At 30.0% G+C, this 27725-nt stretch overlaps 1 protein-coding gene across 1 annotated transcript; it reads left to right on the top strand.

Moving 5' to 3' along the window:
* The first annotated feature begins 408 nt into the window (after positions 1-408).
* LOC134684343 (vinculin-like) lies at positions 409-22876 on the top strand. The gene is made up of 9 exons (XM_063543631.1): positions 409-601; positions 2781-2906; positions 5981-6028; positions 10331-10449; positions 10932-11047; positions 14430-14553; positions 15056-15146; positions 15779-15817; positions 20167-22876. Exons 1-9 carry the CDS (start codon positions 409-411, stop codon positions 20340-20342), a joined length of 1032 nt encoding a protein of 343 aa, XP_063399701.1. The 3' UTR covers positions 20343-22876.
* Positions 22877-27725: the final 4849 nt, after the last annotated feature.

The raw sequence follows: 27725 nt of genomic DNA, 5'->3' as shown, positions 1-27725 counted from the left end.
ATATAACTAATGAAGAAATTAATATACTATTTGATGTCTTGATTATTATTATGATACTTATATTCATTAATTAAGTATACAATATATTGTCTTTTATTCTTCCTTTTATTATTTTCATTTCCATATTCTGTCCGCATGACCTTTTTTCACCCCTATAAATTTCCTGATAGCTCTCCTTTCCCCTAAATCACATTCTATGATGCAAACATGTTCTGAATAATGAGTTATACAAATTGTAAAAACAATTACATACAAAACAAGTTTCTGCTTAAAATTTCTCCTTTACATGTTTGTTTTACGTTGTTTGTTCGCGAGTTAGTAAATTTATTTCCATGCTTACCTGTGCCGTTGAGGAAATCTATATTGTTCGATACATCTTTATGTTGTCTAATAACAGAAGAGACAAGGATGCAGAAGCCTTTCAATGGGTTTGCTAAACAAGCAACAACAATGGTTAAATCAGTCAACTTGCGACGTGCTGAATTTTTTGTTGAGATCCACAGAAATATGCTGTTAAATAGTGTTCCTAGGAAAAGAAAGGTAAAGTTAACCCAGAAGAATACCGGATTATCAAAAGGGATATACATTATTGAAAAGTTAGGTAAAATCTAATAGAGATTTATTTCCTCGCGACTTTATATCAGCAAGGCGATAATTGATGCTGTAAAGTTTGTTATCAGTGGTAGTTGGTGTAGCAAAAGGTCAATAAGAAAATGTGTAGGCAACAACTTTATGAATGATTTTACCAAACTTGTCTGCAACAGTACATACTTCATATTGACATTTGAATACATTCCCACGCAAGTTTGAAGTAAAAATAACAATATAAATTTGTTGCATCTGTAGCAATTTTTCTGTTGTTAAGCAGGATACGTACAAAAAACCTAAATTCACTAGGGTCAAGAATGAAAAGCCAAATCCACATAAGGTCAAATTAACCTACCGGAGTTTTGACCTTAGTTTCTTATTGTTTTTAAAACTTGCTTATAAACTGAGATAATAAGAATGGTATGTTGTAAATCATGATAGTACCGAAGCACTGCCACTGAACTTATGATACTATTCGGTTTTGATGTTATATTTGTTATTCTCATCGGATTTTGTCTAATGCTTTGTCCGTTTCTGTGTGTGTTACATTTTAATGTTGTGTCGTTGTTCTCCTCTTATATTTAATGCGTTTCCCAAAGTTTTAGTTTGTTACCCCGATTTTGTTTTTTTGTCATTAGATTTACGAGTTTTGAACAGCGGTATACTACTGTCAAGAGGATTAATAAACCAAGGTGTCGCCTAAGATGGAGTAAGTTATTACTTTAAGGTCCTTTTTGTTCGTATAGCTCTTCAAATTCTTAAGCATTTTTTTATTTTAAAGTTTTTTTGTTTCGAGTACTTTTGATAAAGAAGATAGATATAGGAAGATGTGGTGTGAGTGCCAATGAGACAACTCTCCATCCAAATAACAATTTAAAAATTAAACCATTATAGGTTAAAGTACGGCCTTCAACACGGAGCCTTGGCTCACACAGAACAACAAGCTATAAAGGGCCCCAAAATTACTAGTGTAAAACCATTCAAACGGGAAAACCAACGGTCTAATCTATATAAACAAAACGAGAAACGAGAAACACGTATATATTACATAAACAAACGACAACTACTGTACATCAGATTCCTGACTTAGGACAGGTGCAAACATTTGCAGCGGGATTAAACGTTTTAATGGGCCCAAACCTTCTCCCTTTTTCTGAAACAATAGCATAACATCACAACATATAAAAACATACGATAAAATATCAATTAGCAGACTTAACTCAATCAAAAAACGTATGATTACACAAAGAACGAATAAATTTGATCTGCGAAAGAATCCAGTAAAGCACTTTAGTTAGATACACGAATTTTATAAATGTTTAAATATTTTACAACACTTTTAAATTGACAACCTTTTGAGAAGACAAACAGTTTCCCAGTAAATTTAAAAACTTTGACACAACTATAAAATTGAGAATGGAAATGGGGAATGTGTCGAAGAGACAACAACCCGACCAAATAAAAAACAACAGCAGAAGGTCACCCGAATGGATGATTTTCACAATTAGATTTTTATGAATATGGACCAATTAACAATTAATTACTTCTAAAATCGTTAATTGATGTATTCTGATTCAACAAAAAATGTATCTGATGTAAACAAGAAAAACTTTTGTTATCTAAAATTTGTCTTCTATATATTTATTGAAATGGGGAAATCCTTATCACTGAAAATCAAGATAATAACTAAAAATGGCAATACTGTGAAATGGACACATGAGTTTTAGATATTAACTTGGGAACTTTCAATCCATTTAACTGCTACAAACATTTATATTTCCCTGTAACAATATTTGAATGTTGTCATCCTGTTTAAGTAATGGATTTAAAATTGTTGTGAAACATGATCAGAAAGCTTAACAAAATGTACCGTCTTATGTTGTAAATCTGTATGTATTCATATTAATATTATTGCTCATAGATGGCTTTACAGGAACAGGGAGGAGGAAAATTTCTCCAATTTCTATTTCCGGTAATAATACTATAACTTTTTTTATTGCACAAATTACTTATTGGGCAGCTGTATAAATCCTGCTGAAATATTCAATATTTTGCCTTCCCAGAATTCTTTGCAGTTTTCAGCCATTGATGTATATTTTTATGTATTTAAATATTTTAGTTTTATGTATAGTTTATTATATATTTTATGTATAAATGTAGATAGTTATTTTGTTTTGATGTTGTAAACGTAGACTTGCAAGAATTTGGTGACATATGGAACGGCCAGAAACCAGTACAAGCTTCAGCAGTGCCTAGCACAGCATATAGTCCAAAACCCCCACCAGTAGCCCCCAAATCACCGAGGGTGATAGCTAGAGGTAGAATCCAAGCATGTGTACACTGAGTGCCACACCCCTTTTTGTCTTAACAAACCACATTGTGTTCTTTAATTTATATGTTGTTCACAGTATAAGACATATTGTCCACATTGTAATTTCTGTACATACATATGTATATTTATGAGAGAGTCAAATCTATGTCTGGTCTCATATCAGTTTCCTTTCCTTAGATCTGTGTCATGTGACATCATGACAATCAAATCTATAGCCTTTTGTTTTTTCCAATCCTCTTCCTTTATAAAGAAGATTTTTTGTAATGTGACCTGACCTTGAACAGGCAAATAGAATGTCTTAGGGCTAAAAAGCTCAATCCTACTATGATATCGCACTGTTGTTTAATAACACATTATTACAAACTGTTAAAAACCAATTGGAAAGAGCTAAATTCATCAAATAGACATAAAGCACACAATTTAATTAAGAAACAAAAACAAAAAAATGAAAGACAAAACTATTTTTACTGTTTGGCCTTGAAGATGTTATAATAAAACTCATTTCCTGGAAGATGTTTTGACGTCTTCTGACGTCAACACACAAGACAGTTCATGACTTGATGAAATGGACACAGATTTGAGAAAAGAAAAGACATAGATTTGTGATATCTATGATAAAATGTAGACTATAAAGAGAAAAAAAAGACAAATTTTACTTTTACTGTTTGTCCTTCAAGATGCTATTGACATATCATATTTCCTGGAAGATGTTTTGAAATTGTGACCTCAGCAAAAAATACAGTGCATGACTTGTTAAAGAGGATATATACAGTTTTGTGACGTCTTTAACACAAAAAAAAAAGAAAAAAAAAAAAAAAAGAAAGAGACAAATTTATTTCATTGTTTGACCTTGAAGATGTTATTGACAAATATTTTTTTTTTGGAGATGTTTTGAACATTGTGACTTCAACACATTATACAGTACATGACTTGTTGAAAAGGATATAGATTTGAGAAAAAAAAGACATAGATTTGTGACATCTATGACGTAATGAAATCAGACACAGATTTAAGACTTACATAGATCTGAGGCTAACATATACATGTGAAGTGTATTACTTTGTCATTTAATTTCATATTAATATTCATGAATGACAAATTGATTTGCTAAGAAAATTTAAAAAAGTTATTTGTTTATCATACATTAAGATCCATATGAATTTTATTTCACTTTTTTTTTTACATGTTATTTGAATGTCATTTCAACAATGAGTTAATATTGAAACAATATAAATTCTGTTTTCTATCAAAATGAAGATCAGTATTACATATCCTATTTCGTCCAGGAGATTATATTCTACATTAAAGCATTGTGTGATGGCATGCCTTTATTTTTCATAAGGTGTTTTTGCATGTTTATGTTTTCTATTTAAAAAGACAGAAAGTTATATTTAAATCTATCACTGTTTCTGACTACAGGTGTAAACAGTATCAATATTACGATTATATTCTTAGCTATACTTATAGATTGTTGTTGATCATCTAAAAGAGATTGCTTTTCTCGCTTGAGCCAGTACGGCGAAAGTGAGAAAAGCTATAGAGTAGAGATGACCAATGATAATCTGTTTATCGCTATTTTACGTATGACGACGTTGATAATTTCATTGACAACTGGCATGTGCTTCCTTAGTTACTAGCGATAATTTTTCATATCACTTAACTGTGCTGAGAAAGGAAATTATCAGTCAGTAAGATTAAAGGAAATTTTGTAAAATAGCGATAATAAGCTATACATTCTGTTATATGTTGTAAATTTATATCCTTGTACATCAGATTTCATTACATTTTATTTTGTTGAATTTCCCTCACAAAGATTGAGTGATTTTTTCAAACCTTTCTTTTCAAATTTGATTATTAAGTACTTTGTAATTGTCATATATCTTTAAATGTATTGATTTATTTCAGCATAATATTTTTTTTGCATGTGTATTTTTTTAGAATTTTTTTTTTCACATATGTGGGAAATAATGCTTTAATCCAAAGTTTTATGATTTCTCAGACAGGAGTAGATCCAGTTTGCCATAAACATTGTTAAACTATTTCAGACTCAATCACAAATAACCTTTCATAAGTTACAACACAAGGTCTCACAATAGAAACAGATTGAATCTGAATTTAAGCTGACCAATTTAGTTACAACTTCTGATATTTTTGTAGACAGTTCTTGATCAAGATTAAAATGAATTGGACTGATCTTGAAATTTGATTATCAGATGATTGCTTTATGATGAAAAAAGCTTTTAACTGAAATATTCTACCTGACCCATTCCATATTTCCATAATCATAACAGATTTTGAAATGCAAAAGCGTTGCAGAACTTATTATTTTACATTTTAAACCTTAAATTCCATGCAGAATTAGACTCATTAAGATTTGATAATTATACACAATCTTTCTTGGCAATGCAAAAGGATAGATGCAAGATTTGATAAAAGTACCGGATATAGTGTGGATCAAGATAGCCTTAAGGATGTACCTAATTGTAATTAAATAAATCAAGAATCTAAAATTTAGACAAAATAGTTTACCCTGTATTGTATGGAAAAACACCAAGGAGTCAGAATATCAGACATAAATTCCAAAACCTCACCATAGTACATACAGAGTAATAGGTAGTTTCATTTTTGATACTGACTATTTATCATGTGGAATATCTAGACGAGCCCATTAGGGCGAGTTAAGATATCCCACATGATATAGTCAGTATCAAAAACGAAACTACCTATTATTCTGTTTATCGGTAATTATGACATCACACAGTGTATTGCCTAATATTTTCAGTGATACAGCCAGTACATAGATACTCGAAAATATTACGCAGTAAAATCAAAGGGAAAATATACGAATTACCGATAAATCCTTCAACTAGAAAAATATGCATGTATCAGTTCCTTCTTGGTTCAATGCAGTGTTAATGTTTTTTTGTTTTGATGACTGTCATATAACCAATCACAGTAAACAAAGCCAATTGTAATTTGTTTTGTAAATGCACATTGAGAACTCAGTATTGTTAATTGTTGTGTTTCATTGTATAATCATTTCATGTTTACATCACACAGTTCCAGATCAGTTTGCCGATAGCCATTACACCATGGTTCCTCCAGAAGGTATTACATCCATTTATAGACACCCATTTATTTAGGTTCAGCTTCTTGATACAATTTATATCAAGTTACACATATATTTTCCATATTTTAGTTTCACATTATTTTAGTTTATAACATTTAGGTTTATTTATATGTAACATCAGCATGAAACTTATTTTAATTTCATTTTTATTTATTTTAAGAAAAATAAGATTTTTGTTTAGTTCGCCAAGTCCAGTTTTAATTTTTTTATTTGAATATTTTTGCATGTCAGATTATTAACAAGTCAGTAACAGCAACAACGTTATTAATTTAGCCATTTTAGAAATGAAAAACTTCAGTAAATTAATTGAATTTTAATGACTAAATGACACTTAATAATAGCTAAGCACATACATATTGTATTGTAAAACTTGTACAAAAAGTGAATTGTCTTAGTACATTAAATAGATTATTATAGTTCAGCTTTATATATGGAATCATTTATTTATATTGTAACTTGTCCAAATTTTTTGTAGAGCATTGTATTTGTTTTAAAATGCACAACTCCATGTAATTATATGTTAAATAATATTGAATTGTTTCTAGGCAACTTATACTGCTTTCAATGTAAAGATTAGCACAATGTAATTGTATGTGTGTATTGTCAATTTTTTGCAGCTACAATGAGGCAAGAGAAGGGATATCAGGGGCAACATGCTGCCCCTCCTGTCCCCCCACCACCAGTTCCCCCACCCCAAGGGATCCATATTATGGCTATTATGATGGTAGATATGGTTTTAGAGTAGGTCATCTTGACCTTTTAACATTCCCAGGTTCAAGAATTGTTTGTTATTCCACTAATAATGAAATTCCCTTTGAATTGTATAAATTATGTTGCAAAGAGTCAGTTGTAAAAATGGTTGTTACCAATTGAACACAATTTTAAAAATGATATGTTTTTGTTATTTTTGACATTGATATTTGTTTAAAAGTGCAATTACAAAAGTAAACTTGTTATTTATCTAAAGGTTATAAAGAGTTTTACGGTGAGAGTATGTGGGAAGATTTACGGTGAGAGTATGTGCGATGTTTTACGGTGAGAGTCACTGAGTATGTAGGATGTTTTATATAATACTATAGGTGACAAAAAAATAGGTTAGCTTGTTTAATCTTTCTATAAACAATGTCATTTAAAGAAAAAACAAGAGCTAGAAAATCCTTTTTTGGTAGACAGAACGCTCTGATTTGATTTTTTTACCTGATTTAATCATTATCCAGGGACCTCAATGGTTCAATAAAGTTGAATCAATATTTATTTAGATGAAAAGATACTAATTTTATAACTATAAATATTATATAACAGTAGTTTGTCAATAGACTTTAATAAGTTATAAATGGTCGAAACACGAACTACAATAATAAAAAAAGGGATTCTATAAGTTAAGGAACAAAAAATGTAAACATATGTTTAAATTTGATCTACTATTGTAAATGGTTAAGGGTTAGGACCTGATACTGTACTGTCTTAAAAGCAAATTCTAGGCTTCCTATACAATAGTTAAGCACTTAAATTCTAGCTACAATTAGTCAATTATTATTTTTACATGAGCAGGTACTGACCAATTGTTGACTCCACGAATAAAACTTGTTTATACTTAAACCTCATGTGCTGTTACTCAGTTAGTAAAAAAATGTATGTTTTTCTGAGTTCCATTCATAAATATATTTATAAATTGTGCATTATATAATTATCTGGTGGGTGAACATTTTTGTTTTTCTACCCGTGTTAATTTGTGTTAATTTATAGGCGTTGAAAATCTTTGAAATTTTATGAATTGGCTAATTATGTGAGAAATTGTAGGTGATGTGACAAATGATTTATTTTGAAAGTGTTCAATAATACTGTTGCTGAGATTGCAGAAAATGTCTGTTATACAACGATATCAATGAAGCCCAATAACTGCTACTTTTGAATGACTTAATAAGGATGATTTAGCATGCCATTGATTTGTGACTTTATTGTTGTTGTTTTTTGAGAGAAACTTCTTTAAACTATTTTGTTATATATTGGGTTTGAAGATTTTAATTCAATTCAAAGAATAAACTTTAATACAAATGTAGAAGAAAAAATCTGAGCTATCAAATTACAATGAAGAATGATGCAGTTGTTTCTTCTGAAAATTCATCATATTTTGTAATTTAATCTACTGTCTGGTCCAGTATATAGACAATAACTGTTTAAATCTAGTGTGTTTAGGTATCAGCTGTTTTTGTATGAGGCTACAAAAAGGTGTAATGACTAATGTTAGCTTCAGTGAGCTATTATGTCTATTTCAAGCCAAGTACAAATACAGCTAATATTTAGAGACACTAAAAAGTAATTGACTCTATCCTGCAATCAAATTTTTACATTTTTTTCCATCCATCCCAATCTTTGAATTTGTTTTTGAAAAAAATTTACATGACTTTATCATGGGCCGTAATGAGGACCCCAAATTGAAATGTGAAATATACAGTAATTTGACATTATGGTTCGCTTGCAACAGAAGCAGCATACCACAAATCTTTGTTAGTAAGGATGAAAGGTTGATTGCAGTATAAATGTGTAAATAACTATAAGTTTCTCTCAAAAGCATGGCATGTTATTTGGGCTTTTTAATGTAAACATAACTGGGACCAAGGGCAGAAATTATCCAGATTGTTCAATTAAAATAGCATTTCCTTATCCATAATGAAGTGAAGTTAGAAATACACATGATTTTGTGGTTTTGCCAAAGTCCGTGTTCAAGCCTGTACAAAATTTGCGATTTGTTAAACATTTAAATTTGTGGTAAACCTGTGTTCATGTAACTCACAAAAATTGGTATCTAACAAATAATAATATATTATGTTTTATATACACCAATATCAACAAACTATGTAGTCTCATAATTGGGTGCGCTTGAGTGGAGGATGTCCTGGGTTTAAACTTGCTGCTTCTTGATGTATGTTGTTCATAACAACTTTGCATGATGTTTAAAGAAAGGTGTTTGGTTGAAATTAATTTTTGTTTAAATTTTGTGAATGTTTCGTTTTATACTTGAAGGCAAATATTGACACTTACTTAGTATTTTTAACAGTAGAACATGTTGAAGTGCATATAATGAATTCTTCCTTTCTCCCTCCCAGATCATAAATCTTCCATACTGCTAACTTTTCAGTTACTAGACAATATATTAGTAAATTAGTTTATACAGAGGAGTCAAAAACGTAACATAATATTATAAGGAAAATGACTGGTGGACCTTTACATCATATATAGTATGAGATACAACATTACCTTTATAACAGTTGAAGGTTCATCACATGCGTTTCTGTTATCCTTTTCATGAAAGGATAAATCAGATGAATAATTCTAACATGCTACATATTGTAGGGACAGTAAAGAAAACTAAGTCCATATGCCTTCAGCACCTTCAATGGGCATTGGCTGTTAAATTCATGCCCATCTAAGAGATTCAAAATCAAATTTGATTTGCTGTAAATTAAGAAGTATCGAATGATAAGTACCCTCATTCTGATTATTGAAATATAGACCTGTTTGCACTTTGTTTAGAAATCACAATAATAAAACTGGCATTTTTTTCTATTCTTGAAAACTCCTAATAATAAATGCAAGCAATAATTTCTGAATTTACAGTATTCAGTACTTCAAAAGTTACATAAAAACAATACCACAATATATGGAATCTTATGCAACTTTTGTATGTATATCTGTCTTCTAATTAACAAATGACATTGCCCATGAAAACTTGATGGACATTTGCCCTGTTATAATGATATACAGACAGGTAGGCAAATACAACAAGTCAATTAGACAATAAGAAGTTCTGTTTGATCTCATTTCATAGAGGACTTGCAACCTGTCAAATTAATGGTTGCATGCATATCACCCAAATGAATTATTATTGGGCAAGACAGTAATATATGAGGGAAGAGTACATATAGTTTTAAAATTTAAACAAATTGGCTGCTAATAGCGATTTATTATTTTCAACTATATTTATTTTCATGTCAAGTTTTATTTGATGTTAATTTCTGTGAATTTTAGAATTATATTGGAGTATATTATGTTTTAAACATGTACGGTATGTGATAGTAGTAGAATTGATAGTTTTGACCAAAAAAATGCTCCGTAATTATTTTTGTTTTGTATTTATATTATGATTGGTGATAAGTCCTGGCTTATAATACCCTATCAGCCAGGGAATATTTTTTTAAATTTTATTAATTGACTAAAATGGACTGAAGTTGAACCAGCATTTAATTGACAAATGATTGTTCATTTAATGTTAATTTCAGATGGGGATATACCACCTCGTCCACCACTGCCTCATGAGACTGCCCCTGCCAGACCCCCACCTCCTGATACAGATGATGAAGAAGATTTCCCTGTCCCACAGGCTAATCAACCCATCATTGTGAGTATTGCATATAACCTTACCTCCTATACATTTATAGGAATATCATTTGTTGAAAGTGACCACGTGGAGACTATATTTGATATGAGGTTAGTAGGCAGTGTTTATTTCAAAACATGGTTAGTAACGGTGTTATGTCCCTTTATAAAAACAGAAGGATGTTGAGGAAATATCTCAAAGGATATTTCACCCTGACAAAGAAATTGAACGATTGAAATACATGCAGAAAACACAATAAAAGCTAACAATTTGTTAATGTTGGCATTTGTTTTGTATAGGCCAATGTCTGAACATATGTTGTCACTGACGACCTTCTAAATATATATTGTTTCTTTTACAAAAATCACATTTACAAATTGTCAATTTTGAAAAAAACACAGCTATTTCACAAGATCTAAAATTTCAGATTAAAAAAAACACCAGAAAGATCATAAAATTTCTTTAATCTTTATGTAATGATCATATATTGTTTTATGTTGTAGATGGCAGCACATGCCCTCCATATGGAGACAAAGCAGTGGTCAAGTAAAGATAATGAGATAATAGCTGCAGCCAAAAGAATGGCTCTCCTTATGGCCAAACTCAGTCAGTTGGTCAGGTAATACTTCATAAATCATGATTCAGGGATGAAGGGTTAAGGGTGTACCTTGAGATATTTAAATTCATTGCCTTTTATCATTATACTGTATGTAATATTGATTATATCAAATCGATGCCAAAAAAAAAAGTTTATGATGTTAAAAGTTCAGGTTAAAAATAGATTTAATTTCAAAAATACATATAAAGTGAAGAAGATTTAGTTTTAGGTGATTAACGACCTACACACTAACTTTTAAGGCTCTAAGTAGTACAGCATCAAAGAAGTTTCTACTGAAGCATACTAATGTATATGCTCAGATGACATTGAAAATTCATGTTCAGTACAAATTCAAGTGAAAGAGGAAATACTGGATATTGGGGCTTTCACATTCAAAAACAATTGCTAGACTGATATTTAATAATTATCTATAATTTATATCACACCATTTTAGTATGTACATGTACTTATACTCCAATATATATATAATTTTCAGTTGGGAAAGGTAAAGGTTAAATTGATAGTCTTTAGCCTTCTTCAGTTCAGACATTTATCTACTATTAACATTTCTATTTGAAATGTCTCGTTTAACATATATGCATTGAAACATCATAATTTCTTTGTTTCTTAGCTGTGGCACACATATCTTCTTCACTCAGATGAAAAATCATGATGCTTATCAAAGCCTGTTGTACTTCTATCGGTAAAACAAGAGTTAAAACCCAGACTGTTTGATCCTTCCAAACAAAGATCCTACAGATTTGCTACAAATTTAGCATTCACTTTGTGCCATTTCTACTGATAAAATCAGTATGCAGTGATTTGTTTACTTTTATATTCAAGAATCAATAATTTCGATGGGTTATCTCAGAATAATGAATAAAGATTGTTTAAATTCCATATAAATACCGAGTAATTCAGGTCAAGAAAATTTAAAATTCAATATTACTATTAGTAGATATTAAATCCAGAAAAGAGCTTTGGACTCACAAATTATCAAAGTGTTAATATAATTTTTGTCGAGCCTTCGACTTTAGTCGAAAAAGCGAGACTAAGCGATCCTACATTCCGTCGTCGGCTTCGTCGTCGGCGGCGTCCACAAATATTTACTCTGTGGTTAAAGTTTTTGAAATTTTTATAACTTTCTTAAACTATACTGGATTTCTACCAAACTTGGATAGAAGATTGTTTATGATCATAAGATAGTATCCAGAAGTAAATTTTGTAAAAATAAAATTCCATTTATTCCGAATTTTACTTATAAATGGACTTAATTTTTCTGCAGGAAAAAATAACATTCACTCTGTGGTTAAAGTTTTTAGAATTTTAATAACTTTCTTAAACTATCCTGGGTTTGTACCAAACTTTGACAGAAGCTTGTTTATGATCATAAGATAGTACCCAGAAGTAAATTTTGTAAAAAAATAAATCCATTTTTTCCATATTTTACTTTTAAATGGACTTAGTTTTTCTGCAGGGAAACATTGCATTCACCCTGTGGTTAAAGTTTTTAAAATTTTGATAACTTTTCTTAAACTATCTGGGTTTGTACCAAACTTGGACAGAAGCTTAATTATGATCATAAAATAGTATCCAAAAGTAAATTTTGTAAAAAAATAAATCCATTTTATCCGTATTTTATTTTTAAATGGACTTAGATTTTCTTCCAGTTAACCATACATACATGTACAGTCTACAGTTGTTTTTAAAACATTTATTAGATTCATATACTATCCTGGATTTTAACCAAACTTGGAAAGAAGCTTCTTACAATCAGAAAATTGGATCAAGAGGAAGATTTTTATTGAGTTTTTTCTTCATTTTTGTTGAGCCTGCGATTTACAGCAAAAGTAGGCGAGACACTGGGTTCCGCGGAACCCTTGCAAATTTTTTCAATAAGAAATCAGCAAATGCATATATTGATGATAAAAGTACATTGATTCAGTATTGGTTAAATAGTTTTTGGGATACCCTGGTAAGGTAATCTATAAATACAGTTTGTAATATTCTGTGTTGCGTTTAAGGAATTAAAAAAATCACCGCCTTTCAACTTTCAGGTAGACAGAAGTTTTGATTATTAAAAAAGGTGTTTTTCTCTTAGTCTTTCCCTTTGATTATGATTTTCCTTCCAGTCACAAACATTTTACCAGGAAACAGCACACAAGTTGATACTCCTTATGAGCATGAAAACAAATACCCTGTAATTTATATTTTCTGAAGGCAATATTTTAGACAGTATATATCTTGATTAGTGTAAACGATGTATATAAGGCACACAATAATATCACCGTGTAAAATCAGGTTTACATTCAGTATTTATATCTTACGGTACATGATAATGTCTTTGTATGATAACTCAATCAATAGTGGTAGACACCTGTCAACAGTTCTGGACCACAAATCTGAAAAGTAATTTCATCAACTATTAAATAATGCAGCAAAAATAACAAGTCATTTGTACACTTCAATGCAAAGACTCAACATTCTATCATCTTACTAATGCATGAAACACAATACTTGTTAAAACCTTAAATCAATTGATCTGAGGTTCTGTGGTTCTGTAAATAACTAAATACATGAAAAATGTAAACAAAATCTAAGCATGCTTGAGATGCAGAAAAAGTCTGTCAAATCTTAAAAATATTCAAATATATTCTTGTTAATTATGTAAAGACATTTTACATGCTTTAAAATGAATGGCAGAATGAAAATCTTTCATCTTAATACGTTGTATTGATTATTATATGATTGGCCATTTTCTTGAAATGTATATTAAACTTTCTTTCTGTCTTAGTCTGTTCTCAACTCTGGCTTTGCATAAAATGAAATTACACTTAAAACATGCTAAAAAATTAAGGCTATGAGAAGAAATTACTGTCATTTGAAATATAGAAATCTTAGAATGCATTTACTTCTAAAAAAATAATGTCACAGAAAAAATATTTGAAGAAGAAAAAGATTCATAAAGCTTTTCATGATGGAAATGTCCACTTTTATATTTGTACATTATATTTTATTTGAATTATATATCATAGGGTACCACTATATTTGTTTTTAATCATGTATCAGAGTGTAGCACATATCATTATTCCAATGTGAAATGTATCCTTTTATTACTTGTAATGATTATTATTGAAATAGTAAACTACTGTAAATTCAGAAATTGTTGCGAGGTTTTTATTATTGCGAATAATATGCCTGAGTTGTAAACGCAATAATTAAAACTCGCATTTTGTAATATTTTAACTGAATTAAGCATGACTTTTCTCAAAATCGTAAAAATTAAAATCGCATTCAAGTGTAAAATGACAAAATCGCAATAATAAATGCACGCAATAATTTCTGAATTTACACTATCTATTGGAAGTATTGCATTATACAATAATTGACTGTATTTGTGTAGAGGTGAAGGTGGTTCTAAGAAGGATCTGATAGCCACAGCTAAGAATATAGCTGAGTCATCAACAGAGGTGGCCAAACTGGCACAGAAGTTAGCTGCTGAGTGTACTGATAAAAGGATGAGACTGGTAATATTATATATGCTACTGATGGTGCAAGGGCTTTATAGCCAGTCAAGGTTGTTAAAAACTTCCATCATCATTTTCTATGTAAAAGCACAATCATATATCATGGTCGTTAATCTAAGAAATTGTGTGAAATGACATTACTTCTTTTACTTATGAATCATAAAAGAGCAATATGTTAAGATCTTTATGAAATTTTGCATGCAACTAGCGATTGTTGAATTTCATCTTAATATTGATGAGGGAGGAGCTAGATAAGGCCATCTTTTCTGTACCTTATTGTCAATTTGAATTTCAAAATGAAAGTATTTTAGATAAATTAAATAACATCCTTTGTTTAAGTTTGTAATACCATTACATTATTTAAAACCTAAATCCCAGAAGAATCTCTCAGTTTAGTAAATTTTGCTGGTGATTAGTTAATCAATGTTTTTGATATCAGTAATGGCATTTAGACCTGTTTTAAACTTTGATAAATATTTAAATAGATTTTTCCTTTTAACAGAACTTATTGCAAGTTTGTGAGAGAATTCCTACAATTGGTACCCAGCTAAAGATTTTATCAACAGTGAAGGCAACCATGTTGGGAGCACAAGGTATAGGCTTATTTATCATCAGCCTACCTTCATTTTTAATATTTTTACATTAATTTTAAATCTTTGCAAAGTTTTTATATACATACTGTAGTGCAAATTGATAATTGTTTTATCAATATTGGTTATACATTAGAAGTTTAACATTTGTTTTGCTGCTAACTTTCTTTTGACCAGGGCAGTGTAGGTATTGTTAAGTTAAGCTGTGATCTGACCATGTTCTATATATTGTAAGTATAGATGATGCTCCCAAAAAATTCTGTGTGTCAGGTAACATAGTATATCTAGAAAATAAAAAAGACAGGAATAAGATATTTTAAAAATTGTATGGATTCAGCTATTAATTTAACCATATAAACATGATAAACTTATAACCAAGATAGAAAAAAAAATATCAGAATTTTGTTTTTGTAAATAACACGTTTTAGAGTAATGACTCAGTCTCCTTTAGTATACTTTTAATGAAAGAAAATAATAAAACCAAGTGGTATTTAAGAGAGTTCTGTGGGATTTAAGGAGTGTAAGTATGGAGCAGGCATATCCAAATACAACATTAGGTCCTTTACTGTATTTCAAGCAAACGTTTAAAGCTGTTGATCCTATGAAAATGTCATAATGATTTATTTCTACCATAGAACCTGTACCAGCCCCAGATGGTGGTGAAATATCTTGCGGTAAAGTTAATTTAGCATGGGATTTGACTACATATTGATGTGATAGCACTGATTAAATTATTATAATCAATATGAGTTAGGAATTGACATACAAAAGAACCAACTATTCCATACAAATATACCATCCAAACTTCCTGAGTTTCATATATATTTTTTTCCCTGTAAAATTTGAAAAATATGATCCTTTTGAGTAGATAAAAAATCATCCTTATCAGGAATGTTCAGATCCAATATTGTCAGAGCAAAATACGAAAATGCATGGGTTAAAATGTTTTGGATTAAAAAGCTTTGATAAGCTTTCGTGGTTCCACTTTCTATATATATTGTATTGAACAAACCGTGGATGGTAGTATAAATCATAAAGAGGTAAGAATGTTGAGTACCATAAAAGTTTTCATAAAGTAAATCTTAATGGTATAACTTTTGCTGGATATTGAAAATATTTGTAAATAGTTATCAAAATAAACATTTTGTGTGAATCAAAAAAATTATGAACTGACCATTTCATGTGTTGGTTCTTAGTGTTAGGTCTTTGTGGAGTAATTGTCTATTTGGCCATTATTCCCTATCATATTCTTATTTGTATATAATAAGTAATATTTTATGTCTTTTATTTATGAACAGAACAGGAGTGTATGAATTTTATATTTTAATGCTTTTTAATTCTTTACTGAAATCCTCTGACCCGAATGTTGACCCAGGACAATACAAATGTTACTAACCAACATTGCATATTAAGTATCATGATGACTACTTTCTTTCAATAAGCTCTACAATTTTAATGACACAATGCCTTTGCTTTCTTAAATGCATGATGAATATTTTGCCAATTCTTTTAATGATAAACCTACTACCAAGACTTAATGCAAATTGTTTTTTCATTGTTAAATTATATATTGTTGAACTAAAAAATTTATCAGTCCATTCACATGAGTTTCAAAAAAAAATTAAGCAAATTTTTATTTTTTAATGAGATCAAAATTTTACATACAAGTTTTAATAAATGCAATACTTATTCCATTGCATTTATTAGATTAATTTAAATTTTGTCTTTTTTGAAATAGTAAAATTATTGAAATTTAAGTATTTCAGAATTTAAAAACAGAAACTAAATACAGCTGGGTTTATCATTAAAGTACATAGCTTTGTATTGATTGACAACTAATATATGCTTTTTTGTTTTGTTTTTATTTCTGCCTGCTTCTGTAACCTGTTGCCATGGAAACAGAATCCAGTAAGTTTAAGCCACAAGTGATGTATTTAATATTAGACAAAGGAGAATATCGAGAACTCAGGCTTCTACAATAACTTGACTAATTTTACTTATTGCTGCATGTTGGGATAAGAGAATAACATATTTCATTAATGAAATGCATTCTTATCATTTAAAAAAAACTTACTTCATATTTCATGCAAATACTTTTATGACAGTGTAGGACGTTTATACAATTAAATTTTGCAAATGTATGCAGGAAAATTGGAGTTAAATTTCTTGATATTACGGTTTGTAGTAAATGTTTTACACTTTAAATAATGCAATTTTCTGCCAAAAGAAATAAAAGTAATGACTAGATATTGATATGTTTATTGTAGAACCCTGAATAATTATCATTACTTATTGTGGTTATGGTTTATATGTGTCTCTATTGTCTGCAGAGCATGTTGATTATTTTTTAAATTATGCTGTGGATTGATTTATTTTACGTGGGTACCAATTTTAGTGGATTTAGTAAAATTTACAATTTCTAAAATATTTGATTTCATGGTTTTACCAAAATTTGCATACAAGCCTATAGAAGTTTGTAATTTGTTGATTATTTAGATTCCTGGTTCACCTGTACCCACAAAATCCACAAAATTGGTATCCAGCAAATAATGATGAATCAACAATATTTCAAACAAATTAAGTGCTGATAAAACCAATTGAAGATCTCTAGCAGGGACATATAATATGTTTAAAACTGCAGCTGCTAGGCACAGCATGATTTGTCTTTTGTCTTGTTGTTGAGCATGATGCAGTGTGTTTTGACTTGGACGTGGTACTTTAATATTTCTATACTTTGACTAACAAAAATAAGTCTTCATCAAGATTATACATGCATTGTTTGATTTGAATGATTAAAAAATGCCCATTTCTGCATCTGCATCTTCATATGAGTATGTTTTAAACAATTTCATATAAGAATGAGTATTATATAGATTGGGCTTGGTGAATAATGGTATAATGATTGCAAATATGGTACAATTTTGCAAGTGGTTTATTATTTAAGTCAGTGTATGTATGTGAAAAGCTTTAAATTTTCAATTGTAAAAAATGCTTATTTGGATCAAAAGGATATAGATCTTTATCTTTGAATTATTGTTTTTACTTTGATGCACATATTATTCAGCTTTGTATAATATAAAGTAAAAAAAAATCACATTTTGTATTGTGAAACCAAGTCCTTATAAAAGAAATTCCTTAACAGTAGGTTTTGGCTTTTCTGTGGTGAAAAAAAGTGAAGAGTTTCAAAGTTAATGTTTTACTTTCAGTACACAATCCTTACACCTAAACAGAAGCTTTTATATAAAATTAATCTTAGACATGTAGTTTATTACAACCTATAAGAAACTAAAATGGAAAATTCTGAAGCAGTTTCAAGTTTATCAATTTATATTAAAGGTTTCTTAGATTCAAATGCTTTGATATTTTCTTGATTCAATAAATATAAAAAACAAAAAATTCAGGAATATCAAAATTCAAAAATTCCATTATGAAAACCATCCTTTTGCAAGTGAAATAAAAGAACCATGTACCCCTATGTTGCTCTAATTTCACTTGTCCAAGGGGAATAGTTTAGAAAAAAACAGATTTTCAAACTTGTTTAATCAATTGCTGATATAAACCTTTGATATAAGTTTGATTTAAATTTAACAATAATTATACACATGTGAGTGCTAACAACACAAAATTCCATATTTTATATTTCCAAGGGATATAACTTTTTTCAAAATAGTTGATCAGCACTGGTTTTCCAGCATATCAAAGACTTGTAATTCAGTGGTTGTCGTTTGTTTATGCGTTACATATTTGTTTTTTGATAGTTTTGTCATATAAATAAGGCTGTTAGTCTTCTCGTTTGAATTGTTTTACATTGTTATCGGGGCCTTTCATAGCTGACTATGCGATATGGGCTTTGCTCATTATTGAAGGCCATGCGGTGACCTATAGTTGTTAATTTCTGTGTCATTTTGGTCTCTTGTGGACCTTTGTCTCATTGGCAATCATAGCACATCTTTTTTTTTTTATATTTACTGATATAAACCTCTGATATAAGTTTGATAAAAAATCTTGCAAGAATTTAACATGTGATAGTGCTTACAAGACTAAACAGACAGACAGATGAAAGCCTGGTATTTCTAAGTCTTTTGCTTTGCATTGCTTTGGGGACAATAAATACTTCTATAGAAGTTGATAAATTTTCATGAAGACAATTTTAGATCAATTGTTTTAACAAAATATAAATAATAGCATATACATATTGATTTCTTTTCGTTTTTCAAAATACTGTTGTGCAAAAATTAACTTCAAGTATAGGAATGTCCAGTTTAAATACGTCAGAATTAATCTTATAAGTTATTTCACCTGGATTAATTTATTTTTTCAGTCGTGAATTTATCAGTAATTTTAGTTAAATTTCTTATATATATCATTTAGAAGTTTTAGTTAGTGCATTTCCAAGAAAATTATAAATAATTCTCAGTTATATTTAATCATACCTGCCAACTTTTCAAAATGCCCCTGGGGGTTTTGCATGCAAGATTGCTGTCATAGTCCTAAAAAACCCTTCAAGGAGGCCTTCAAATACATTTTAAAGTTGTTTTTGGCTTCTTCATACTTTTATAAGCCTGGAAACATTGTAAAATTAAGTGTTTTGTTTAAAATTGTGGACAAAATTGCTCTTTCAAAATTTCAATTTGGTAGCCTCCATGGGGGATATCCCCCACAAATAGTGACAGTTGGCAGGTATGTTTAATGTTGGCCACCTTGAAGAACATGTGATAAATTCTTATAGACAAGCAACACCTCTTTGATGTCAGTCAGTGAGTGGTCTTAGATTATCGCATGGAGATTGTTTATCAGCTATAGAACAGGTGTATTTTACTGTTGTTTTCTCACATTTTGCATGAAGTGTTAGACTTAAGCACTTTTAAACTTGAAACACTAAAGCAATACAATTTGACCTTAAAAAATCTATTAATTATAATTGACCAATTTTTGTAAATAGGAAATTGCCTCTATGTAGAAAACTTTGGAAAAAAACCCACTCTTGTTTCTAAACTTTAAAACAAGTTTTCTTTGATCGTAGGTTCTGAAGAGGATCAAGAAGCCACTGAAATGTTGGTTGGTAATGCCCAAAATCTGATGCAAGCTGTGAAGGAAACAGTTCGTGCTGCTGAAGCTGCCTCCATCAAGATCCGTGTAGACTCTGGGTACCAGATTCGTTGGCATCGTAGAAGACCATGGTACACCACCACTTCTTAAGAAAACCAATGCTAGGATTTTTAAATTGATAGACAATACAAATGAAGATCAGATATATTTACAATCATTTTTATCGTATTCTTAGAAGAACAATTAAAGATACTGTTTTAGATATGTTAACAGAAAAAAGATGGGTTTTTTTTGTAAAGCATTTTTGTTATATTTGTAGTAATGAAAAAATTTGATAAATGTAATCATGGAATAATACATCTAATTTGATGTAAAATTAGTGCTTTTTTTAGATATAGCAAAATATGCACACCTAGTGACTGCTGATATCTTTTCCACATTTTTTAGATGTGTAAATGTTTTGCATGGTACATATACTGTATATTTGTTCACACTTTTCATTCATTATTTTAATATAACACATGTATGTGGGTTTATTGTCAGCATTAATTTACAGCTATCTGTTGGAATTTCTTTATGAAATATTAACTTTAACACCAAATGTTCATTTAAATATTGCTTATTGAATAACTACAATATGTTGAGTAACGTGACTATGAGCCTGGTACCATGTTTTAATATTGCTTATTGTATAACTGCAATATGTTGGGTAACGTGACTTTGAGTCTAGTAACATGAGGCGAAAGTTTGTTTTCAATCGTGTGAACAAATAGGTTTTTACCAAATTGATCTACACCCTAAAGTTGTTTTCAGTTGTTGAACTAGATTTCTGAAGAAAAAATTTGATATAATTATCATTCCTTTTTATAAGACAAAGTACTTAAACTATTTTTCAAATAGTGCCTGTGAAGTAAAAACAAGATAAGTGAATTAATTCTCTTGATAGAGCAATTTACCATCGTTCATATTAATTACCAATTTGTTTTAAATGTCAGTCCACCTGTGAAATAGCTTCATTTTGATATTTGAACACGCTTTATTTTGGAAAGTTTGGTATGTTTATTTAATAGTATATAGAGTTTTTAGTTCATTTAAACATGTGAAAATAAATGGTGCTATGTATATAGAATATGCAAATAAATATGTAGTTTTACATAGATTTCTATCAATATCAAATTTGATGCATTTTATACATTAATGAGAATGAATGATGATACATGTCTGTAAAATGATTATGATAAAATCAGCCATTTTGTGTAAATTCTTACAGAAATCTTTGTATGTCATGAATTACTTTAAATTTAAGTTACAAGTATGGTATTTGTTTTAAGGTGATACAAATCCTAACAGCTTTTGAAAATTAATGTCTATTCTATCTGAAATGGCTAATTTATTAGAAATACATAAAAACTTTTCCTCTTCTTGAGGTTTGGATATTTAAAAAAAAGTCTTAATCTGCATTGATAATGTAAGGTTTGTTGGTATGAGTTGTATTACTGAGATAAAGTGTACATTTTTAGACAAAGCATGTTGAGATGTTATTATTTTTAGTTTTATTTAATATATTGCTTGTTTGGTTTTATTATTAATTAGGATTTGTTTTTGTTTTTGATTAAATATATCTTGATAGGATTTTTTTTACTATATAAAAGATATTATGAACTTTCTTTTTTTGCTAAATAATTGAAGTAATGAACTGTCATGGTATCAAGAATATGACTGCAGAATAGAACATTGTTTTTTTTTGGTGTTCAGAAAATTCTTTTCTAAGCAATATCAATTAAAAAACTTGATTCCTGCATAACTTTGTACTTTATAATTTGAAAATATCTAAAGTTCTCTTGTAGGTTTTATTCATATAATGTGTTGACCATTAAACGACGATTTAAAGAAAAGATTTAAAAACTTAATGGAAATAATAGTAGATTGAATAAAAGATTGCATTTTCAAATAAAATAGCGTGTGTGGCAGTAATAATAAAAATATGTTTCAATTATAATGGGGATACCCCCTGGATGTGCCTTTTTTAATTGTGTTTACCTCTTCTGATCCATTTGATATTATTGCAGACTTGAGGAAAGAAAGAGTTTACATTTAAGAAGTTTTTTTATGTGTTGATAAAGCTAGAATATATACATCATAATGAAGAAAAATATTCTCATATAGTCACTTGTTTGTTTGGGTATTAAAAATCTTTGATAAAGAACGTAATTCTCAGTTTAAAAAAAAGTGTTCATTTGTAAATTTATGAGTTGTTTTAGATATAGTTTGACCTACTGTTTCACAAAAGCAAATTTAGTGGCACAATTTAATTTTGAAATACATATAGAGTGTTTTGGAATATATTTAAATATCATATATTAAGCATATGTAGATGCTATTACCACCTGATGTTGTTTACCTTACCAAACCAAAAAGAAATTCTCCTTTCATGTTACATTTGATATGTGTTATCCTCCTTTCAATATTTTTTTTAATTTGTTGGTTTTTTAAAGTTGAAAAAAACCCCACACAACTTAATTTTGTCTAAATTGTCAATCATAAATTTTACACTAGCAACGACTTGCAATACCATAGATAGTCTTTCATATTTACCCAGTTGTTAGTTTATATATAGCTATTGGCTTATTTGTACAAGATATACAACTTTACAACCAATAAACATTTTATAGAAATAGAATGCCTACATTTTTATGTTTTAATAGTACCCACCGCCCTTACGACTAGATGATATAATACTGATGACTAGTATGCCCCATGTGCATATAGAATCTACCACTGTATTGAGTGTAAATAAAGGCAACAGTAGTATATTGCTGTTCAAAAGTCAAAAGTTGATTAAGAGAAAACAAATTGGTTTAATAAACCAAAACCGAGGGAAACTCATCAACTGTAAGAGGAAAACTATAAAACAAAACACTTTAGTGCAACAAAAAACAAACGAGAATGCAACATACATAGAAATTAACTATCAGATAAAAACTGCCATTATATGATATTTATCCATTTGAGACATTTAAATTCTCGAAAATTAACCAACAGGTCAGTAAAGGATAAAAAAGAATTAGTGAAAATGTAACAATAGCTTTTACTTCAAAGTCCAATGATACTTCACTTTTTGCTGTCAATAAGACAATTGGTACATCAATCCACCATTTTTTGCATTAGAAAATGCCTGTATCAAGTCAGGAATATGACAGATGTTATCCATTTGTTTGATGTGTTTGGACTTTTGATTTTGCCTTTTAATTTTGGACTTTCCTTGATGAATTTTCCTCGGAGTTCAGTATTTTTGTGTTTTTACTTTTTAGACTACATGTTCAGTTAATCTCCTCAAATAAAGCTATCGAGAATTTTAAATGTGAAAAATTCAGTCAACAATATGTCTTCTTGCTTCTTGATAGTGTGAAGAATATTGGTAATATAACAATCACACATTTAAGGAATGTGAAGGATTGGTACTAGCAAACAGTTTTGGTCTCTACTATAAAATTAATGACCAAGTTATGGTTCCAATATTGAAAGTCTAATCAAATGAATTAGCATCAGTCTTCATTATACACAATATCCGAATAACATACTTGGTATTTACAAACCAAATTTTGTTTGAATTTTTCATTGTCTGATAAAGATTACTCCAGTTTTGCTTCACAATTACCAGCATTCATTTAGCAATTAAAAACAATACTTCAGTTAATGAGAAACTGCCCAGGGAAGTGTGAATGAGATGCATACATCCTTAAAAATACATAAATGACATCAAAGTTTTTTTTATACCAGTTTGTTAAATCCTTTTACCGACTGACATTTTGAATGAGTGAGAATTTGCTTGACGATTGATGATTAAATGACAGGAAATGCTGGTCTTATCAACAATACCGGGCCTGATATTTTTTGAGTATATGTGAGTCCCTCAGTGTTTTTTTGTTATCTAGATTTGTAACTTTCCAATAGATTTAGTAGATTTGGACATAGATAAACACCTGTCAATTTCATTTAATGAAAAGATACTCCTAAACGACTGTCATACAAGTGAGAGGTTTAGCTAGCTATAAAACCAAGGTTAATTCACTATTTTCTTCATAAAAACATGTCTATGCCAAGTCTGGAATATGACAGTTGTCCATTCGTTTGATGTGTGTGAGGTTTTGTTTTTGTCATTTCATTTGGGACTTTCCTTTTTAGCTCACCTGGCCCGAAGGGCCAAGTGAGCTTTTCTCATCACTTGGCGTCCGGCGTCCGTCGTCGTCCGTCGTCGTCGTCCGTCGTCGTCGTCCGTCGTCGTCCTGCGTTAACTTTTACAAAAATCTTCTCCTCTGAAACTACTAGGCCAAATTTAACCAAACTTGGCCACAATCATCATTGGGGTATCTAGTTTAAAAATTGTGTTCGGTGACCCCGCCAACTAACCAAGATGGCCGCCATGGCTATAAATAGAACATAGGGGTAAAATGCAGTTTTTGGCTTATAACTCAAAAACCAAAGCATTTAGGGCAAATCTGACATGGGGTCATATTGTTAATCAGGTTAAGATCTATCTGCCCTGAAATTTTCAGATGAATCTGACATTCCGTTGTTAGGTTGCTGCCACTGAATTGGTAATTTTAAGGAAATTTTGTTGTTTTTGGTTATTATCTTGAATATTATTTTAGATAGAGATAAACTGTAAACAGCAATAATGTTCAGCAAAGTAAGATCTACAAAAAAGTCAACATGACCAAAATGATCAGTTGACCACTTTAGGAGTTATTGCCCTTTATAGTCAATTTTTAACCATTTTTCGTAAATCTTAGTAATCTTTTAGAAAAATCTTCTCCCCTGAAACTGCTGGGCCAAATTATTTGAAACTTGGCCACAATCATCATTGGGGTATTTAGTTTAAAAATTGTGTCCGGTGACCTGGCCATCAAACCAAGATGGCCGCCACGGCTAAAAATAGAACATAGGGGTAAAATGCAGTTTTTGGCTTATAACTCAAAAACCAAATAATTTAGAGAAAATCTGACATGAAGTAAAATTGTTAATCAGGTCAAGATCTATCTGCCCTGAAATTTTCAGATGAATTGGATAACCTGTTTTTGGGTTGCGGCCCCTGAATTGGTAATTTTAAGGAAATTTTGCTGTTTTTGGTTATTATATTGAATATTATTATAGATATAGGTAAACTGTAAACAGCAATAATGTTCAGCAAAGTAAGATCAAATAAGTCAACATGAACGAAATGGTCAATTGACCCCTGTAGGAGTTATTGACCTTTGTAGTCAATTTTCAATCTGCTTCCTTTGTTTAATATTCACATAGACAAGGTGAGCGACACAGGCTCTTTAGAGCCTCTAGTTGAATTTCCTCGGAGTTCAGTATTTTTGTGATTTTACTTTTTATACGACCGCAAATTTTGAAAAAATTTTCGTCGTATATTGCTATCACGTTGGCGTCGTCGTCTGCGTCGTCGTCGTCGTCGTCCGAATACTTTTAGTTTTCGCACTCTAACTTTAGTAAAAGTGAATAGAAATCTATGAAATTTTAACACAAGGTTTATGACTATAAAAGGAAGGTTGGTATTGATTTTGGGAGTTTTGGTCCCAACATTTTAGGAATTAGGGGCCAAAAAGGGCCCAAATAAGCATTTTCTTAGTTTTCGCACTATAACTTTAGTTTAAGTTAATAGAAATCTATGAAATTTTGACACAAGGTTGATGACCACAAAAGAAAGGTTGGGATTGATTTTGGGAGTTTTGGTTTCAACAGTTTAGGAATTAGGGGCCAAAAAAGGGCCCAAATAAGCATTATTCTTGTTTTTCGCACAATAACTTAAGTTTAAGTAAATAGAAATCAATGAAATTTATACATAATGTTTATGACCACAAAAGGAAGATTGGTATTGATTTTGGGAGTTCAGGTCCCAACAGTTTAGGAATTAGGGGCCAAAAAGGGACCCAAATAAGCATTTTTCTTGGTTTTCGCACCATAACGTTAGTATAAGTAAATAGAAATCTATGAAATTTAAACACAAGGTTAATGACCATAAAAGGAAGGTTGGTATTGATTTTGGGAGTTTTGGTCCCATAAGTTTAGGAAAAAGGGACCAAAAGGGTCCAAAATTAAACTTTGTTTGATTTCATCAAAATTGAATAATTCAGGTTCTTTGATATGCCGAATCTAACTGTCTATGTAGATTCTTAACTTTTGGTCATGTTTTCAAATTGGTCTACATTAAGGTCCAAAGGGTCCAAAATTAAACTTAGTTTGATTTTGACAAAAAATGAATCGGTTGGGTTCTTTGATATGTTGAATCTAAAAATGTACTTAGATTCTTGATTATTGGCCCAGTTTTTAAGTTGGTCCAAATCTGGGTCCAAAATTAAACTTTTTTGATTTCATCAAAAATTGAATAAATGGGGTTCTTTGATATGCCAAATCTAACTGTGTATGTAGATTCTTCATTTTTTGTCCCGTTTTCAAATTGGCCTACATTAAGGTCCAAAGGGTCCAAAATTAAACTAAGTTTGATTTTAACAAAAATTAAATTCTTGGGCCTCTTTGATATGCTGAATCTAAACATGTACTTAGATTTTTGATTATGGGCCCAGTTTTCAAGTTGGTCCAAATCAGGATCTAAAATTATTATATTAAGTATTGTGCAATAGCAAGTCTTTTCAATTGCACAGTATTGTGCAATGGCAAGAAATATCTAATTTCACAATATTGTGAAATAGCAAATTTTTTTTTAATTAGAGTTATCTTTCTTTGTCCAAAATAGTAAGCAAGAAATATCTTTTTGCAAATTTTTTTTTTTAATTGGAGTTATCTTTCTTTGTCCAGAATCAACTTAAATCTTTGTTATATACAATATACAATGTATATTCACTTTTTACTACCAACTGATAAATTTAAATAATCTTTACCATTCAGTGATAACAAGCATTTTTTTTTACATCTTAATATTTTATGATGTATTTAAATGAGTAGTTATTGTTGCAAACTCCATTAGAATATTTTAATTGAGATTAGTTTTGGAATAAGGGAAAGGGGGATGTGATTAAAAAATTGGGTTCAATTTTTCTCATATGAAATTTCATAAATAAAAAGAAAATTTCTTCAAACATTTTTTTGAGAGGATTAATATTGAACAGCATAGTGAATTGCTCTAAGAGAAAACAAAAATTTTAAGTTCATTAGAACACATTCATTCTGTGTCAGAAACCTATGCTGTGTCAACTATTTAATCACAATCCAAATTTAGAGCTGAATCCAGCTTGAATGTTGTGTCCATACTTGCCCCAACCGTTCAGGGTTCAACCTCTGCGGTCGTATAAAGCTACGCCCTGCGAAGCATCTGGTTGCCTTTGTTTTTGATAAGTTCAACTTGTTTTATTATAGCAGTTACTCTTATTCTCTTTATAATTAAACGGAGGGAACAAGTGATCTTTTAAACCCACAATTTGTTGCATCAAAATTCTGGTACCATTGGTCATGGTTACTGTTTTCGCTTTTTGCCTGTCTTTCCTTTGAGCTGAGACTACTATAACACAT

The sequence above is a fragment of the Mytilus trossulus genome, chromosome 9, assembly GCF_036588685.1.
Source record: "Mytilus trossulus isolate FHL-02 chromosome 9, PNRI_Mtr1.1.1.hap1, whole genome shotgun sequence".
Taxonomy (NCBI): Eukaryota; Metazoa; Mollusca; class Bivalvia; order Mytilida; family Mytilidae; genus Mytilus; species Mytilus trossulus.
Note: the sequence above shows the minus strand (reverse complement) of the source record. Positions and strands in the feature narration are given on the sequence as shown.

Bases quoted from the DNA above. Each gene is read 5' to 3' on its own strand.
- LOC134684343 (XM_063543631.1), top strand. From the start codon at position 409: ATGCAGAAGCCTTTCAATGGGTTTGCTAAACAAGCAACAACAATGGTT. The intron at 6,029-10,330 runs GTATTACATCCA...TGTTAATTTCAG, and splicing joins CACCATGGTTCCTCCAGAAG to ATGGGGATATACCACCTCGT. The intron at 11,048-14,429 runs GTAATACTTCAT...GTATTTGTGTAG, and splicing joins AAACTCAGTCAGTTGGTCAG to AGGTGAAGGTGGTTCTAAGA.